At 36.8% G+C, this 18,498-nt stretch overlaps 2 protein-coding genes across 2 annotated transcripts; both read left to right on the top strand.

Moving 5' to 3' along the window:
• The first annotated feature begins 2,964 nt into the window (after positions 1-2,964).
• LOC5567205 (glutactin) lies at positions 2,965-5,112 on the top strand. The gene is made up of 4 exons (XM_001651584.3): positions 2,965-3,374; positions 3,440-4,330; positions 4,391-4,706; positions 4,764-5,112. The coding sequence occupies exons 1-4, from the start codon at positions 3,036-3,038 to the stop codon at positions 4,868-4,870; spliced, it is 1,653 nt and encodes a 550-aa protein (XP_001651634.3). The 5' UTR covers positions 2,965-3,035; the 3' UTR covers positions 4,871-5,112.
• Positions 5,113-14,769: 9,657 nt separating this feature from the next.
• LOC5567206 (esterase FE4) lies at positions 14,770-17,154 on the top strand. The gene is made up of 4 exons (XM_021853743.1): positions 14,770-15,512; positions 15,572-16,462; positions 16,519-16,858; positions 16,921-17,154. The coding sequence occupies exons 1-4, from the start codon at positions 15,174-15,176 to the stop codon at positions 17,061-17,063; spliced, it is 1,713 nt and encodes a 570-aa protein (XP_021709435.1). The 5' UTR covers positions 14,770-15,173; the 3' UTR covers positions 17,064-17,154.
• Positions 17,155-18,498: the final 1,344 nt, after the last annotated feature.

The raw sequence follows: 18,498 nt of genomic DNA, 5'->3' as shown, positions 1-18,498 counted from the left end.
GTCTCGTTTCAATATACAACTTTATTGATATGTTAAACAAAAACTACTATTTTTTAAAATTGTGATATGTTCCCTAACATATGAATTATAAATTTTATTAATATCAGCGTTATTAGCTGAAATATTTCATAAATCATATTTCATTGTATAGTAAACACTTATTTTAAGATATTCCTAGAAAATCAGGGCAAAATCTTTTATTGTTTAACAGTATGTCAAAGTTCGAGTTTTTAAGAAAATTAAAGAATTCAGTGCAAACACAAGGTACACATTGAATAAAATATACTTTTTTTTTTCTTGGCATTAACAGCCCCACTGGGACAGAGCCGGCTTCTCAGCTTAGTGTTCTTATGAGCACTTCCACAGTTATTAACTGAGAGCTTTCTTTGCCTAATTTGCCATTTTCGCATTCGTATATCGTGTGGCAGGTACAATGATACTTTATGCCCAGGGAAGTCAAGGAAATTTCCATTACGAAAAGATCCTGGACCGACCGGGAATCGAATCTAGACACCTTCAGCATGGCGTTGCTTTGTAGCCGCGGACTCTAACCACTCGGCTAAGGAAGGCCCCTACAATATACTGCATAATCGTAATATTTTATAACGATCTTTCTACACTGTCCGAACGCTTTTTCAAAAAGCTATCTTAGAAAAAAATGCGGGAGAAAAGTATATTTGATTTTTTATAAGAACTTTACACAACCCATGCTTTTTTGTCCAAAGTTGTCCCAGGCTAAAATTTATTTCTAAGGGTACTTTGACATGTAAACTAGAAGAATTTAACTGCACAAATTAGCACTTTTTTTAATTCAGGGCTTTTTGAATTTCCAATAGTTTCACCCATTTTCTATTAAAAACAGCAAAAAACTAATTTAGGAAATAACTGAATTTCGCTAAATCATTCATATCATCATTTGTATGTAAGTTCTAATATTTAAAACGGTTTGCACAATGATAATCGCATAAATAGCTTATATGCATAATTTGTAAAAATATATTATTTCGCTATAGGCACTATTCAAAAGTTAGTCTCGAAAATAAAACGTCAAATTTGTATAATAAAACTCATAAATACGACATGAGATGGGAAAAATATTTTTGGCCGCCAGTCTGTATGGAAACCGCCCATAGTGCCGTTGCTGCATACGATGTGATTAAGAATGGAGAAATCTTAGAGCCCTCTTCGATGCCTATAAATTTAGTAGGAATAATCTCCCCTGTCCATTATCTTCGTTGGTCGTTCAAAATAATGGTCAGTCAATAAAACAAATAATTTACGATAAATGATCCTTTTGGGTACCGTAAAACGGAGTAACTTTGATATTTTTTTTGAAGAAAACTTGAATATTTATGCATGCTGTTTTAAAGAATAATAATTCATATTTTGAAAACAAGTACTGGTATCCTAACTATCGATTGCAGTTAATAAATCAACTGAATGGATGTATAATTTTTCATATACCGTAAAACGGGGTAACTTTGATAATGCGGGTAACTTTGATAGTGCGTAACCCACCGCATACTAAATGAAATATCATAATTTCTGTTAATCAGTTAAGCAAAACGAATGCAAAACTAAAGAATATTAGTATGACACTTCATGTAAGAGTGGTTTTCATTTTAATCAAGAACATTTTAGGCTTTTTATACGAATTTAAAATTTTTTCACAATTTCAGCATTTTCAAAACGCTTACAAACAATCTGCTCTACGATCACTATTTGATGTAGTTTTGAATAGTTGGCCACTTATCTTTGATAGCCTAATTATCATAGAACTTGAATACGGTCTCAAATCTCTTAGCGAAAAGCATATTCACAAACTGGGACCATTTTTGTAATCTAAGTCAGAAATTTCCATATAACGTTAAACGCCTAGAGGTATGCAATGCCCTACAAATGTTCGTTATTCATTCAATTTTGTTCGAATCATACTCCATTATCAAAGTTACCCCAAAACAGAAAACCAACTTTCGATTATATAAAAAATTATATATCCATTCAAAATAAATTTTTTGGCAATTTATCGACTGTAATTGATAGCTAGGATGCCAGTACTTGTTTTAAAAATATAAATTGTAAATCTTTGAAACAGCATGCAAAAATATTCAAGTTTTCTTCGAAAAAACTATCAAAGTTACCCCGTTTTACGGTAGTCGAAAGTCGAGTTTCTGTTTTGGGATAACTTTGATAATGGAGTATGAATCGAACAAAATTGAATGAATTACGGCACATTTATAGGGCGTTGCATACCTCCAGGCGTTTAACGCTATTGACTGTTTAACGATAAACTTGCGACGACCGACGCGCCACCATATTTCACATAACGGAGGTTATTAGAACTAACTTGGAGGTGATGATTTGGAGGTTATTTGGCAATTTGGAGGTTAAAATCACCTCCAAACACTAACGATTTTGCGGTGGGATGTTGACGTTTGATCACGAATATGTAAATTTCTGACTTAGTTTACAATAATGGTCCAAATTTGGGAAAATGGTTTTTGCTAAGAGATTTGAGACCAAATTCATGTTATACTACAACTAGGCTGTCAAGGATAAGTGACGAACCCATTATGAATCCACGAAATAGTGAACGTAGAACAGATTGTTTGTAAGCGTTTCAAAATTGCTAAAATCTTATATTTTTTTTATATTTGCATATATATCCTCAAATGTACTTGATTCCAATGAAAATAGCTTTGACATGAAATGTCATACTAATACTCTTTACTTTTGCATCCGTTTTGCTTAACAGATTAACAGAAACTTTGTTATTTCGTTTAGTATGTTGTGGGTCTCGCACTACCAAAGTTACCCGCATTATCAAAGTTACCCCGTTTTACGGTAATGGTTTTCCGGTAAAATATACATTTTGGTGAACAGCATTCCGGATAATGGTTTTCCGGGTAATGCCATAGAACCACTTCAAACACAACTCGATGATTACCTTATCAAAACAATAGCCGTCTACATACAATAGACAAAACCGCAAGCACGTAGTTCTCGACGTTTATTTTGCTGTCTACCGCTTAGCAATGCTTTTAAAATTATTCGCGATATTTTCTACGTTCAGCGGTATCTACTGCTACGTAGATTATTCCTCATCACCAGTAGTTGACATCCAAGGACTGGGACAGGTTCGCGGTTCGATTGGCCAAACTGCATGGACAGGAAGAGTAGTTTACAAATTCCAATCGATCCATTATGCTGTGGCTCCCGTGGGATCTTTGCGTTTCAAGGCTCCTATTCGGACCGGCCCTTGGTATGGCATCAAAGATGCAACTCAGCCTGGAGTGCGATGCCCGCAGATCACCGAACGCTACGTCAATGTGGACAACGAGGATTGTCTTACGCTGTCGGTTTACTCGAATGATGTAAGTATACCTATTATTTTGATCGGTGTTTGAAGACTGTTAATAATTTATCCCAATTGTTAAAGTTACACGCCTCCCGTCCGGTAATGGTGTACATCCACGGCGGATGGTTCTACATGGGAGGAGCCGACATGTTCAAGCCAGACTATCTACTAGAATCGGACATTGTTCTGGTGGTGATCCAGTACCGATTGGGACCACTCGGATTTCTGAGTACCTTGACTGATGCAATTCCTGGCAATGCTGGAGTATTGGACGCCATCGCCGCTTTGGAATGGGTACAGCAGAATATCTGGAACTTTGGAGGGGATCACGCACAGGTGACAATTTTCGGACAATCCGCTGGAGCGTCTATGGTTTCGATGCTGCTTCGCAGCCCATTGGTGCAGAGTCGAGAAGCACAGTTATTCCAACGAGCAATTATACAATCTGGATCGATTTTCAATCCAAGGCACCTAACTGATTCTCCTTTGGAGGGCACATGGGACATTGCAAGACGTTTGTGCCATGAAGGGTACGACCTAGAGCAGTGTTTCTGTAACGCTTCAGTGGAACATCTTCTGAGAGCTTTTCTCAATCATCGTGCGGCAGCAATCAGAAGCCGTGGATTGACGTTCGTGGTGGGATCCAACATTGTAATTGGAGGTCCTTCTAGGCTCTTTCCCTATCATCCTCAACACTATCTTCGAACCACGAATCCAGCGATTGCGGTCATGGCGGGAACTGTTTCTCAAGATGGTTTGTACTTACTGGATGAACTTTACCGCTTTCAACCCGAGCTGCCAACAGTTTTTAACGATGCACATGAGCTAAGCGACTACATTCGTACTCTGCACGAAAAGTTTGGCCCAACGAGTTTCAATGGTGCGCTGGAGGCTTACGCTTTGAAAACGCATATTTCAAAAGAGGATATAGAAGAGTTGCGCTGGAACAAGCTAGTGACTGGTTTTACTGATGTGCGTAGCAGATCTTCAAATTTAACAAGGATGTTATAATTTTTGGAAATCCTTCTTCAGATTTGTGCGACGAGTGGACTCGAGGCAGCGGTGTTAACCGACGTGCAGAACCTCTTCCGGATCAATCCTGGTAACGTTTACCTCTACAGTTTCGACTATTCCAGTTCGCTGGCGAGAGAAAAGGACCACTTCGTACCATTTCCCTACGTGGGAGCTGTCGAACACGAGGACGATCTGCAGTATCTGTTTCCGATGAAACAGATGAACGCCGATGATGTGAAAATGGCCAAGCTGATGGTGCAACTTTGGACCTCGTTTGCTATCGATGGGGTTCCTAGGGCGAATGAGATTGCTACTGCGTGGACTCCGATGAAATGTAAGTTTTTAACAGTTGAGTTATGAGCTCGTGTGTTAATGTTTTGTTTTTCTGTAGCACTATTTGGACCATACCTGAAAATAAACTCTGTGTGTGAGCAGAATGTCGACTATCGAGACGAGTTTACAGCAACTTCCAGGAAATATGAAGCTGTGAAGATTTGATTTTGTTATTAACACCTGAAATATTGTATTTGTTTTTTTTATTGCTGAAGATACTACTGTACTGATACTGATACTTACTGTAGAAAAGTTTATTATTTAAAGAAAGAACAGGTCTATCACACATTTGTGTCGGAATGGAAAAGCCTAAATTTTTTAAATTCCCTGGAGATCTGTCAATTCTTCTGATGATACGTTAAGAATTTCATTTTAGAATACCATTAGAAAATCCTACAGAAATAATCCAAGGGATCCCTCTTGATATTCCTTAAGACATTTTTTCAAAGAGATCTATGGAGATCTATGCAAGAAGATATTCAGGAAATCTTTCAGTTTTAACTTTTCTAAATACCATGCCCACACAGTTACGGATCACTCACAGTGACGGATCAGATTGGCGTTCAACATCGGATAACTCGCTTGAAACACAAACGTTGACGTAAAACATATTTTTCCCATGTCATACTATTTGTCTTCTACCATTTATAATGTTAAGCACAACATTCAACCGCTAAATAACGATGTATTCGACAAATGTTTAGTTGGTACCACACAGCTATCATTATATGGCCGTTTTCTGTAAGAAGTGCCGTCAGCATTCATAAGCTCCCACAGGTGGTAAAATTCAAATGTTATAACATAAAACATGCTCGTTCGCTTCGATTTAGTATGAATTCATCTTTGGAAAACATTTTTCTTGATTGTTGATTCTAAATACCGAATATTAGCACTTCTAACTAGTGATCCATAATATGTACTAGGAAATGATTGTTTACCACAGTTATGGATCACTTCCAAAGAATGCAGATTTCTGACGTTTTAAGCATTGTATTGGACATTTTCAGACAAAAGAACTACGGATAAAGCTAATAAAACATCAAGGTTTGTAAATTTCATTTTTTAGCGGACAAAAATGGGTGGAAAACTTGGTGTAGAGCGAAAACAGTACATGTCTTAGTTACTACAATGCAGTATCACAAAAAAAATATCATTTCACCCTTGTTTCCAGCTCAAACACTGCTATTTTTTGCAGTAATATGTGATACATTGTTAACTTTCGCCAAATTATGCAATACAGATGCATTGGATTGAAAATCTCTTGATTTTGCGCACTGATCCGTAATATGTCACAATTTGATCCATAATATGAAAATTTATCCATAATATGGTTTTCAGAAACCGATACAATTTTAAATTTTTATGCAATCCTATGTAAAAATTACACTCAAAACAGTTTACTAACTGAAGTTCCAATTTGAAACGATTCAATTCGTGCTTTTAAATTACAATTTTACGTTTTCCATGTAGTTTTATTGAATTTTATAGGTTGGACTCCACACTATTTGATCCATAACTGTGGGGCCATGGTACTTCAGAATTTTGAAAAGTGCTACAACAGTCTTTATAGCTCATTTTTTCTTAAAAGGAACTCTTGGAAAAATCTGAAAAAAGCGTTTCGTGAAGTAGTTTGTGAACCATTTTCTGAAAGAATCTCAAGGGTACTATCAGAAATCTTAAATAGAAGGATTAAATATTTTTTGTGTCATGGTTAGTTTTTAAAGTTTTTTTTTTCTTGTGAGAATAATATTTTAAGATATCCATTTTTGGTTCCTAGAAGAGTCCATAAACAAATTGGAGTTCGAATCTTTGAGATCTATCATTTTCAATCTGTCAATGTCAATCTCTTGATCTCAATCTCTCAATCTCTAAATCACTCAATCTCTCAATCCCTCAATCTCTTAATTTCTCAACCTCCCAATCTATCAATTTCAATCAACAAAAGTCAATCTCTTGATCTCAATCTCTCAATTTCTCAATTTCTAAATCTGCCAATCTCTCAATCTATCAATTTCTCAATCTATCAATCTTTTAATCTGTCAAATTGTCAATCTGTCAATCTGTGAATCTCACAATTTCTCAAAATCTCAATCTCTCAATCAAACTTTTAATCTCACAATCTCTCAAACTCTCAATCTCTCAATTTCTCAATTCTTCAATCTCTCAATCTCTCAATCTCACAATCTATCAACATTTTATTCTCTCAATCTTTCAGTCACTCATTCTCTCAATCTGCCAATCTGACAATCTCACCAGTTAATTTTAGATTCAGAGAAGAATAAAATAAACTCAGAGGCAGACATTCAAATCTCAATCAAAATGTCAATCTAAATCTGGCAATCTCTCAATATCTCAATCTCTCAATCTCTTAATCTCTCAATCTCTTTTTTCTTAATCTCTCAATCTCTTATCTCTCGATCTGTCAATCTGTCGATTTCTCAATTTATTTTTTTGATTCAGAGACAAATAAAATAAACTGAGTAGCAGACTTTAAAAACTCAATCTAAATCACTCAATATCTCAATGTTTGAATCTTTCAATATTTCAATCTCTCAACCTCTCAACCTCTGAATCTCTCAGTCCATCAATCTCTCAATCACTCAACCTCTCAATCTATCAATTTCAATCTGTCAAGTCAATCTCTTGATCTCTATCTCTCAATCTAAGTCTCTGAATCTCTCAATCTCTCAATCTCTCAATCTCTCAGTCTCTCAATTACTTAATCAATCTGAGAGATTGAGAGATTGAGAGATTGAGATCTCAATCTCTCAATCTCTCAATCTCTCAATCTCTCAATCTCTCAATCTCTCAATCTCTCAATCTCTCAATCTCTCAATCTCTCAATCTCTCAATGTTTCAATCTCTCAAAATTTCAATCTCTCAATCTCTTAACCTCTGAATCTCTCATCCTCTCATTCTCTCAAACTTTCAATCGCTCAATCTAAATCTCTCAATCTCTCAATCTCTCAATTTCTCAATTTCTCAATTTCTCAATTTCTCAATTTCTCAATTTCTCAATTTCTCAATTTCTCAATTTCTCAATTTCTCAATTTCTCAATTTCTCAATTTCTCAATTTCTCAATTTCTCAATTTCTCAATTTCTCAATTTCTCAATTTCTCAATTTCTCAATTTCTCAATTTCTCAATTTCTCAATTTCTCAATTTCTCAATTTCTCAATTTCTCAATTTCTCAATTTCTCAATTTCTCAATTTCTCAATTTCTCAATTTCTCAATTTCTCAATTTCTCAATTTCTCAATTTCTCAATTTCTCAATTTCTCAATTTCTCAATTTCTCAATTTCTCAATTTCTCAATTTCTCAATTTCTCAATTTCTCAATTTCTCAATTTCTCAATTTCTCAATTTCTCAATTTCTCAATTTCTCAATTTCTCAATTTCTCAATTTCTCAATTTCTCAATTTCTCAATTCTCAATCTCTGAATCTCTTAATCTCTCAATCTCTCAATCTCTCAATCTCTCAATCTGTCAATCTGTCAATCTCTCAATCTCTCAATATCGCAGTTTATGAATCTCTCAATTTATCTTTCTCTCAATTTCTGATTCTATCAATCTATGAATCTTTATATCTCTCAACCTCTTAATTTTTCAATCCCTTGACCTTCAAATCTATCAACCTGTTAAACTCCTAATCTCACAATTTCTCAACCTATCAACTTTTTAATCTCATAATCTCTCAATCTATCAATCTCTCAATATCTCAGTTTATCAATCTCTCAGTATATCATCCTCTGAATTTCTCATTTTATCAATCTCTCAAACTTTCGACCTCTCAATCTCTCAATTTTTCAATTCTTCAACCTCTTAACTGCCGTTATACGCATAATTGTCCCATGTTCCAAAACATGCAATCGAGAAAAACGCTTTTAAAAATTTTAACACATTTAGGCATCATATTGACCAGGTGTGTGGTAAATTAAATTAAAATCTCTACAATAGTATGAAGAATAGCGTGTTCATTAGTGTCAAGAGTTTGTGTTACGAGAATGAAGTAAATTAAGCTACGAAATTCAAAGTGGGACTGTTATGCCTAAAAATACGAGGTTTTTGGCGAATTTCTACGTATAACAGTCCCACTGATAGTAGTGACCAATTATGTGCTAAGCATACTGCTGTAGATGACCGTTCTTACGTATAGATTGTACCGAATGTAGAGGACGTATATCCTCAAGACTATGTTAAAGCACCTCATGAAGGCTCCAGTGACATGTGCCAAAACGGAGCCATTTATTAAGAAATGACAGGCATCCAGTGAGTTCGTTCCCTTATAACAAGAATCGCATTTCAGATGTTACGATCGTCGTGTTCAGATTTTCGCGTTTCATGAGACATAGTTCATCGTTTTTCGGGACGGCTTGTATTTGTCATTTCAGCCGGTTGCTAGTTGCAGAGTTTGTTATGCGTAGTAGCCGTTTTTTTGTTTTTAAGGATCTTTTTTTTTCTTTTCCTTAGGTTTGCGCGTTTTAACCAGTTTCTTTAATATTATACACTCGTTCTTTTTTTACGGTACAATCCGATGACCCTAGAGGGATCGGTGCTGATATTTTTTAATGTTGTTGCGTGAATTAAAACGGTGAAACGCTTTATCGACTTACTTTTCACGACATAATGTTCTCTATACTGTAAATAAAATGCTGCTTTCTCTTCTGATTGCCGGCATTCAAAAGATTAAAATACTAACCATTAAACAACAAATTCCTTGGGTCCATCGCCAGCTTTTCAGGCGCATCCTGACCTAATACCCCTTTCAACCCCCCACTCCGTAGCACTTATGAGGGTGTCGCTGAGTCGGAGGCCTCTCGTTAAGTAAGTGCTACATCAATATTTCCTTCCCCAATCCCAAGTTACGGTAAAGATCGGCGTGGCCGGAAATAGTGATATTTATGGTTTTAATATTCTTGTTTAAGATTGGATCAAGGTTAACTCCCAAGCCTTGTTCCTGAAAGCGGTCTAAATGAGACTATCAAACAAAGAACATAAATATTGCTAGTATCCAATCTACGAAGTATACCGTAACTACGCTAACGCTAACGCTAACTCTAACGCTAATGAGAAAATGTATTAGTTAGTGAAAGAAAGAGTGGATGAGTAAGTTAGATAGTTTATAAGATGTAGTAAATTCCTATATCGACACTTCCAGCTGCAGGCGTGACAAAAACTCATCTGAGAGTTCAAGGCTACTCTGCGGAGTAAAAATTTAACTCAAAATTCACTACACAAATGTTCGCACGATTTGACATTTGACATTTCTTTGAACTTGGTTTACAACATCATGATATTTGATACATTGCAAATTATGTTTTAGAACCGTCAACATATTTGCCACTTGCATCGAAGAACCAGTTATCCGGAATAACCCAGTACACCCGATTCTATTTTTGCACGGGAGATGCGTACCGTGTAAAAAAAGTTTTCAGTTCTAAATTTAAAAAACCGTGCAAAAAAGTAACATCATTTCTCGACGTTTCATGCAAAAATAAGGTTTTGGTGGGAAAAAATGTATGGAAACTTTTTTTGCACGGCCGTGTAAAAAAATCCGTGCAAAAACAGAATCGGGTGTATGTGGCCAGGTCATCCAAAACCTCTTGAACTATTCTTTTTTTGACTTGATTTGCAATTTCATCAAGTTTGATATGTCGCAAGTCTCAGAACCGAAAATATAATGACAACTTCCTCTGGGGAACAAGGTATCCAAAACAACCTGACATGTTATCAAGTCATCCAAGAACCTTTGAATTACAATTCTTTAGCCTTGATTTGGGAATTTATGAAGTTTAATTCGCTTTGGTTTGGCTTCCAGTCTTAAGAAATCAAAGGAAAATAGAAAATCACTGTTTTTCTTTGATCTTTTGAGACTGGATGCCAAACCAAAGCGAAGAAAACTATTAACAGTCGATAAAGCAAGCTATGAAGTTTAAATGTTGCCAGCTAGGTTTCAGAACCGACAGTTTAGTGGCCATTCCGCTCAGGGAACCGGGGATTCTGAACAATCCGACATGTGGTCAAGTCATTCAAATACATTTGAACCACCTTTAGACTTGATTTGCAAATGCATGAAAATTGATATGTCGCAAACCAGGTTTCAGATTCGCCAATATAATGGCCACTTCCACCAGTGACCCGGTATTCAGAACATCCCAGCATGAATGATGAATACATCCCGATAATACAAACACATAATCAGGTTATGTTCCACATGGGATGTAAAGCCAACGTAAGAAGATGTTCAAAACGATTTTCTCAAACACCAGCTAATTTAAAACTGCCTACTGAATATTTTGCTCGAGTTCAGCGCAGCGAATTGTAAAGTGTGACAGTTATGCGTAGAAATACAGTAATGGAACAGTTATGCGTGGAAATTCATCAATGGGATAAATTGACTTAGCTTGCTTTTCATTGAGTTTCTGAACAAAGTTAATTTTTTGTAAGTGTTTTCTAAAACTATACCTAAAAATAAACTGTTTGATGACAAAAAGTCAAAATGCACAAAAAGTAACATGAGACAATTATGCGTATAACGGCAGTTAATCTCTCAATCTCACAATTTCTCAATCTCTCAATATATCAACCTTTTAATCTCTCAATCTCTCAATCATTCAATCTTTCAATCTGTCAATGTCAATCTCTTGATATCAATCTCTCAATCTAAATCCATCAATCTCTCAAACTCTCAGTCTCTCAATCTCTCAATCTCCCAAACTCTCAATTTCTCAATATCTAAATCTCTCATTCTATCAATTTCTGAAACTCTCAATCTCCCAATCTATCAATTTTAATCTGTCAATCTGTCAATCTCTCAATCTCACAATTTTTCAATCTCTCAATTTGTCAATCTCTCAATCCATCAATTTCTTAATCTCTCAATCTCTCAATCTATCAAACTAATGATCTCTCAAACTCTCAATCACTCAATCTGTCAATCACTCAATCCCTCCATTTTTCAATTTGTCAATCTCTCAATCTCCTTATTTCTCAACTTCTCAATCTGTCAATCTGTCAATCTCTCAATTAGTTTTAGATTCAGAGAAGAATACGATAGACTCAGAGGCAGACTTTCAAACCTCAATCAAAATCCCAGTCAACATTTTGATTGGTATAACTTCTGTTATACATGATTCTATATGAATCAATTCAATCGTATAGAATGCATGAAAAGCCTATATACCTACCAAAGTGGAGGCTATATGCGTACTTGGCACGACTTTTTCAGACTTTCTGCGATCAGATATACGATGCCACAAAATTTGGATGAAAATAAAAAAAAGAGTTCCCAGCAAGTCTCGAACGCGAAACCTTTGGAATATAAATCGGACACCTTACCACTGGACCACCAAGGGTTTCATGATAGCCGAATGATTATTTGCCGATATTAATACATGTTTCATGTACACCGACACATACTTTGTTGTTCTTTGAGGCCCATCATCAGCAGATACCAAGTTTGGGTGGCAATTGTTACTAAGTTATTGCGATTTCATACGATGCTTTCTGGAGTTCATACAACTTAACGCGATTATATGTTGCACTATTTACGACATGTTTCGTTGTCAACACAGATTATCGTTTATGAATCGTATTGGGGATTTATATACAACTTGTGTTGACATTGATGGCTTTTAATTTAGCCACTTTTGCGATTCTGATTTTTGACGTACGAATATGTGATTTTTGATGCACAGTCTTATACGATACGTGGTTCACTGGGATGTCAATCTAAATTGGTCAATCTCTCAAACACTCAATCACTCAATATCTCAATGTTTGAATCTCTCAATATTTCAATCTCTCAATATCTCAACCTTTGAATCTCTCAGTCTCTCAATCTCTCAATCTCTCAACCTCTAAATCTATCAATTTCAATCTGTCATAGTCAATATATTGATCTCAATCTCTCAATCTCTCATAGTCTCAATCTCTCAGTCTCTCAATCTCTCAATCTCTCAATCTCTCAATCTCTCAATCTCTCAATCTCTCATAGTCTCAATCTCTCAATCTCCCAATCTCTCAATCTCTCAATCTCTCAATCTCTCAATCTCTCAATCTCTCAATCTCTCAATCTCTCAATCTCTCAATCTCTAAATCTCCCAATGTTCCAAACTCTCAATCTCTCAATCTCTCAATATCTCAATCTCTCAATTACTCAATCTCTCAATCTGTCAATCTCTTTATCCCTCGATCTGTCAATCATCCAACTTCTCAATTTATTTTTTGACTCAGAGAAGAATAAAATTAACTTAGAGGCAGACTTTCAAATCTCAATCCGAATGGCAATTTCAATCTTTCAACCCCTCAATCTCTCAATCACTCAATATCTCAATGTCTCAATCTCCAATATTCCAATATCTCAATCTCTCAATCTTTGAATCTCCCAATCTCAGATTCAGATTCAGAGATTCAAATAAAGAGTTTTAGATTCAGAGATTTGAATTCAAAGGTTCAAATTCAGAAATTCAGAGATTCAGATTCAAGGATTCAGATTCAGATTCAGAGATTGAGATTCAGAGATTCAGATTCAGATATTCGGATTCAGAGATTAAGAGATTTAAATTCATATATTTAGGTTCAAACTCAGAGATTAAGATTCAAAGATCCAGATGCAGAGATTAAGATTCTAAGTTCCAGATTCATAGAACCAGATCCAAAGATTCAGATTCAGATTCAGATTACCAGAGATTCAGATTCAGAGATTCAGATTAAGAGACTCAGATCAAGGGATTCAGTTTCAAAGATTACGATTCAGATTCAGAGATTCAGACTTTAGGTTCAGATATTCAGACATTTAGGTTCAGATATTCAGAGATTAAGATTGAGAGATTGAGATTCAGAGACGCAGATCCAGAGATTCAGATTTAGATGTTCATATTCAGTGATTCAGATTCAGTGTTTCAGTTTCAGAGATTCAGGGATTCCCATTCAAAAATTCAGATTCAGAGATTCAGATTCAAAGATTCTGATTTAGAGATTCAAAGTTAGAATCAGTGTCAGAGTTACAGTGAGAGTCAGAGTCAGTGTTTGAATCATGTCAAGATTCAAATTTAAGGATTCTGATTCAGATGATCCATAGATTCAGATTCAGAGATTCAGATTCAGAAATTTAGGTTCAGATATTCAGATGAAGAGATTCAGATTCAAAGATTTAGATTCAGAGATTCAAATTCAGAGATTCAGATTCAGAGATTCAAGTTCAGAGATTCAAAGATTCAGATCAGAGATTCACATTCAGTGATTCAGATTCAGAGATTCTGATTCACAGATTCCGATTTAGATACTCAGATCAAGAGTTTCAGTGTCAGAGAATACAATTCAGAGTTTCAGACTTGAAGATTCAGATTCAGAAATTTAGGTTCAGATATTCAGAGCATCAAATTCAGAGATTCAAACTCAGAGATTCAAATTCAGAGATGCAGATCCAGAGATTCAGATGTTCAAATTCAGATTCAGAGATTCAGATTCAGACATTCAGGTTCAGAGATTCAGATTAAGAGATTCAGATTCAAAGATTGAGATTCAGAAATTCAGATTCATAGATTGAGATTCAGAAAATTTAATTCAGAGATTTAGATTCAGAGATTCAGATTCACATATTCAAATTCAGAGATTCAGATTCAAATATTCAGATTCAGAGACTCGGGTTCAGAGATTCACATTCAGAGATTCAGATTCAGAGTTTCAGATTCAGAGATTCAGATTCAGAGATTCAGATGCAGAGATTCAGATTTAGAGATCCAGATTCACAGATTCTGATTCAGATACTTAGATCAAGAGTTTTAGTTTCAGAGATTACGACTCAGATTCAAAGTTTCGGACTTGAAGATTCAGAAATTTAGGTTAAGATATTCAAAGATTCAGATTCAGAGATAAAGATTCAGAGATCAATATTCAGGAATTTATTTTCTGAGATTTAGATTCAGTTGATCCTCTGAGATTCAGAGATTCAAATTAATAGTTGCAGATCCAGATGTTCAGGTTCAGAGATTCAAATTCAAATATTCAATTTCAGAGATTCAGATTCAGAGATTCAGATTCTAGATCTAGATGAACATCTAGATTTAGATATAGATTGAAATTTAGATTAAGATTGAGTTGAGGTCGAGACGGAGTATGAGAAGGAAATAGTGACAGAAAGTAAGTAACGAGTAAGCGATTTACATCGATCAATTTTCTTCTGTCCTAATTTCAGAAAACGCCAACATTTCTTCGGACTTGTTGATTTCTTAACATCTACATATTTAAATTTGTGCACTGATGATGCCTTGGTGTTCAAACAAAAATTACTATCACTTGCTCTTCACTGCAGGTCAGAAGTAAATGCAACATTATCAAAAATTGATAATAGCTTCCTTCTAAAACTGCTAGCTGTGGCCAAATAGAAGTAGTCTAAATTTTGTCATTCTAGAGATTGCTGTTGTTCCCCTTAGTTCTGCTTAGTTGATGGACATGAAAGCCCATCAATGAAGTTTAAAATTTTCGTGCTACTAATTGCTACCGGAATAGTTTTGTGCATTGACCAGAATGCCGAAACGTCTGCAGTGAACATTGAAGGATTGGGGCTGGTTCGTGGTTCCATTAGCCACACGGCATGGTCAAAAAGGAAAGTGTTCAAGTTTCAAGGTCTGCACTATGGGTTGGCTCCCGTTGGAAATTTAAGATTCCAGCCTACGGTGAAAGCTGGCCCATGGGATGGTGTTCGAAATGCAACTGAACCGGGTGTTCGTTGCCCTCAGATCACCAAAGGATACGTTAATGTGGATGACGAGGATTGTCTTACCTTGTCGGTGTTCACAAACGAAGTGAGTCTACTGAAATCTTTTGTCGATTTTAATGTATAATCTCATTCTACTCATTAAAGTTGCAAGCATCTCGTCCGGTGATGGTGTTCATACACGGAGGATGGTTCTACACGGGAGGCGCCGATGAGTTTCAACCAGACTTCTTACTGGAATCGGATATAGTTCTGGTGACGATTCAATACCGCTTGGGACCGCTAGGCTTCTTGAGCACCATGAGCGATGCCATTCCCGGCAATGTTGGAATGTTGGATGTGATCACAGCGTTAGAATGGGTTCAGCAAAATATCGCCAGTTTTGGTGGAAACAGTTCGATGGTGACGATTTTTGGCCAATCTGCTGGGGCGTCGTCCGTTTCTGCTATGTTGCACAGCCCGTTGGTGCAGAATCGTGGAGCTCCTCTGTTCCATAGAGCGATTCTGCAATCCGGATCACTGCTCGTACCTCGGCACGTTGCTGACGATCCGGTGGAAGGAGCGAAGGACATTGCCAAAAGATTGGGCTGCGGCGAGTCGGAGATCGAATTGTGTTTCCGAGCAGCACCGACGAAAAAACTTCTGGAGGCGTTTCTCGAACATCGAGCGGAAACCATTCGAAGTCAAGGGTTTCCATCAGTGGCAGCAGCTAACTTAGTGATTGGTGGACCCACGGGTCTTTTTCCTCGACATCCAAAGTATAACATGCGGAACGTCCACAAAAATGTCCAAATCATGGCTGGGACAGTATCTGACGACGGTCTGTACTTACTGTATGAAATCAACCGTTTCCAATCGGATCTACCAAAATCGTTGAATAGTACGGGTCAGGTGTTGGATTACATGCGAACCTTGTACGAAAAGTTTGGACAATCGCGTTTAGATGGAGTGCTTGAATCTTATGCGCTTTCGAGGCATTTCAATCACCGAGATTTCGTAGATTTGCGTTGGGAAAACATAGTAACTAGTTTTGCTGACGTAAGTGTGATCATTGATCTCCAAAATATTTGTTGTTAACATCTGAACCTTTGCAGATTTGTGCTGCTCATGGAGTGAAAGGGCCTGTGGTAACCGAAGCTCGGGAAATATCCCGCATGAATCCAGGGAACGTCTATCTGTACAGTTTTGACTATTCGGGCTCTCAGACACCCGAGAGCTCACACGATATGTTCCCGTACAAAGGACCCGTGCATCATGCCGACGAACTCAACTACCTCTTTCCGTTGAAGAATATGAATTCCGATGACGTATCAATGGCAAAGACTATGGTACAGTTGTGGACTTCGTTTGCCTCAGATGGTGTTCCCAGGGCAAAAAATGTTCCGACGTGGCACCCTATGGGTGACTTCAGTGGAAAATCTGTGGAAGAAACAGGTATGTTATGAGAATGGAATGTGTAAAGGTTGAACTGCAATTTCAATTCATGTTTTATTTAGGGCTTCTAGGATTTTATGGACCATACATGAAAATTAACCGGAGAAGCCAACAGGCCAACGACTATCGAGAAGAGTTTCTTGCTACTACCAGGCGTTATAGATCACAGCAATATGAAACTCCACCAGAATCAACTCAAACATGAGTTGTTCAAAATTCTGTAGTTAGGATAAAACAACAAGTTCCAATAAATCAAATGTTTTAAATTTGCAATACAACAGAAGTACTTACACAAATTTGCAATAATTCAATCTTGAAGCTGCTACCCTGGAAAGATGTTTTCGTACATAATCCTTAATGGTTTTGTACAGTCGATACAGCTACACCACAGCTATGCATTTTTTTTATTTTTTTTTAAGGCACTCCGTGCTCGTGGCCACTACTGTGCCGGAATCAGTTTATCTGTATCTTCCTTACCGATACAGTTCTATTTTTAGCTAATCTATATTTACATCTGCTTTCACTCTCTTCTGCTCTTTTTTGCTCTCACACCGAGCAGGTAGGAGAGTGCTCTGCTGTTGGTCCAATCGATTTCCATAAGCCATAGTCCATTGCTCTTGCGGTGGTTCGTTTTGCCGTGTTCCTGAGTCGTTTGAGGCTAGCTGCCTGCGAAGTGGGTCAGTTTGTCTCAGTCACCATCTGATACTGACGGAGGATGGATGTGTTCCCCTAAGCACGGTCCTCCGTGCGGCGTCTTCTGGTGGCTGGACGGGTTATTTTTTTGGAGGGGCTGGGAATTGAATCCATGACCTTTTGCTTAAGATGCGAAAGCGTTACCTCAAGGCTACGGACCCCCCTCACAGCTATGCATTTAGTAAGGGTAATTTTTCAGAACAAAATATGAATAAATATCATGGAGACGTTGTACAAAGTAAAATTACCTCCCAGACAGTGAACAATATAGTTGTTTTCGAGGATACATCTCATAACTTGCAAGGAACCAACCTAATGACTGCTTGGGACTAACAAACACTCTCAGTGTATAAATGCTGGTGATATTCTATTTTTAGGCAACAATGGCGCCTGCCACGTCACGGCAGGAATCGATAATGTATTTAACTGGCCCCACACTAGACCGGATATACCCCTGTATCTACGCCAGTTTATGCGGGAAGGGTGAAGGGGAGAGGTAATTTCTATGGCAGAGAGCTGGTTTGGTTGGCAGACTGCCTATGTATCAAGCGTAAAGAAAGGCGTACCGTAATCCGGGGTAACATTGATCAGCGGGGTAACATCGGTGCGATCCTTCTCGTAAAAAGTTTGAATCATCATTAATTGATGAAATATTTTCAAAGCATGAATGGTGCCTCTCTTTCTTACATTCATAAGCTCATGAAAATTGAGGTTTCTGCAAAATTTGCGTTCCGTTGTCAACTTTTTGAATCAATGATTTCATAAGTTTATTCAATGAAGCAACATTAACAAACTACTATTGAGAATGCAGAATCTCCTTAGGAAATTGCCTACCATTAGGCGTATTGAGCGGTTCAGAGTAATTTTATTTTTGAAATAATGCAAAAAATATATGACTTGTAAGAGTTTGGTTCTCATATTAAGCTTCAGGGGCCATGATTTAAGTA

The sequence above is a fragment of the Aedes aegypti genome, chromosome 3 (assembly GCF_002204515.2).
Source record: "Aedes aegypti strain LVP_AGWG chromosome 3, AaegL5.0 Primary Assembly, whole genome shotgun sequence".
Classification (NCBI taxonomy): domain Eukaryota; kingdom Metazoa; phylum Arthropoda; class Insecta; order Diptera; family Culicidae; genus Aedes; species Aedes aegypti.
Note: the sequence above shows the minus strand (reverse complement) of the source record. Positions and strands in the feature narration are given on the sequence as shown.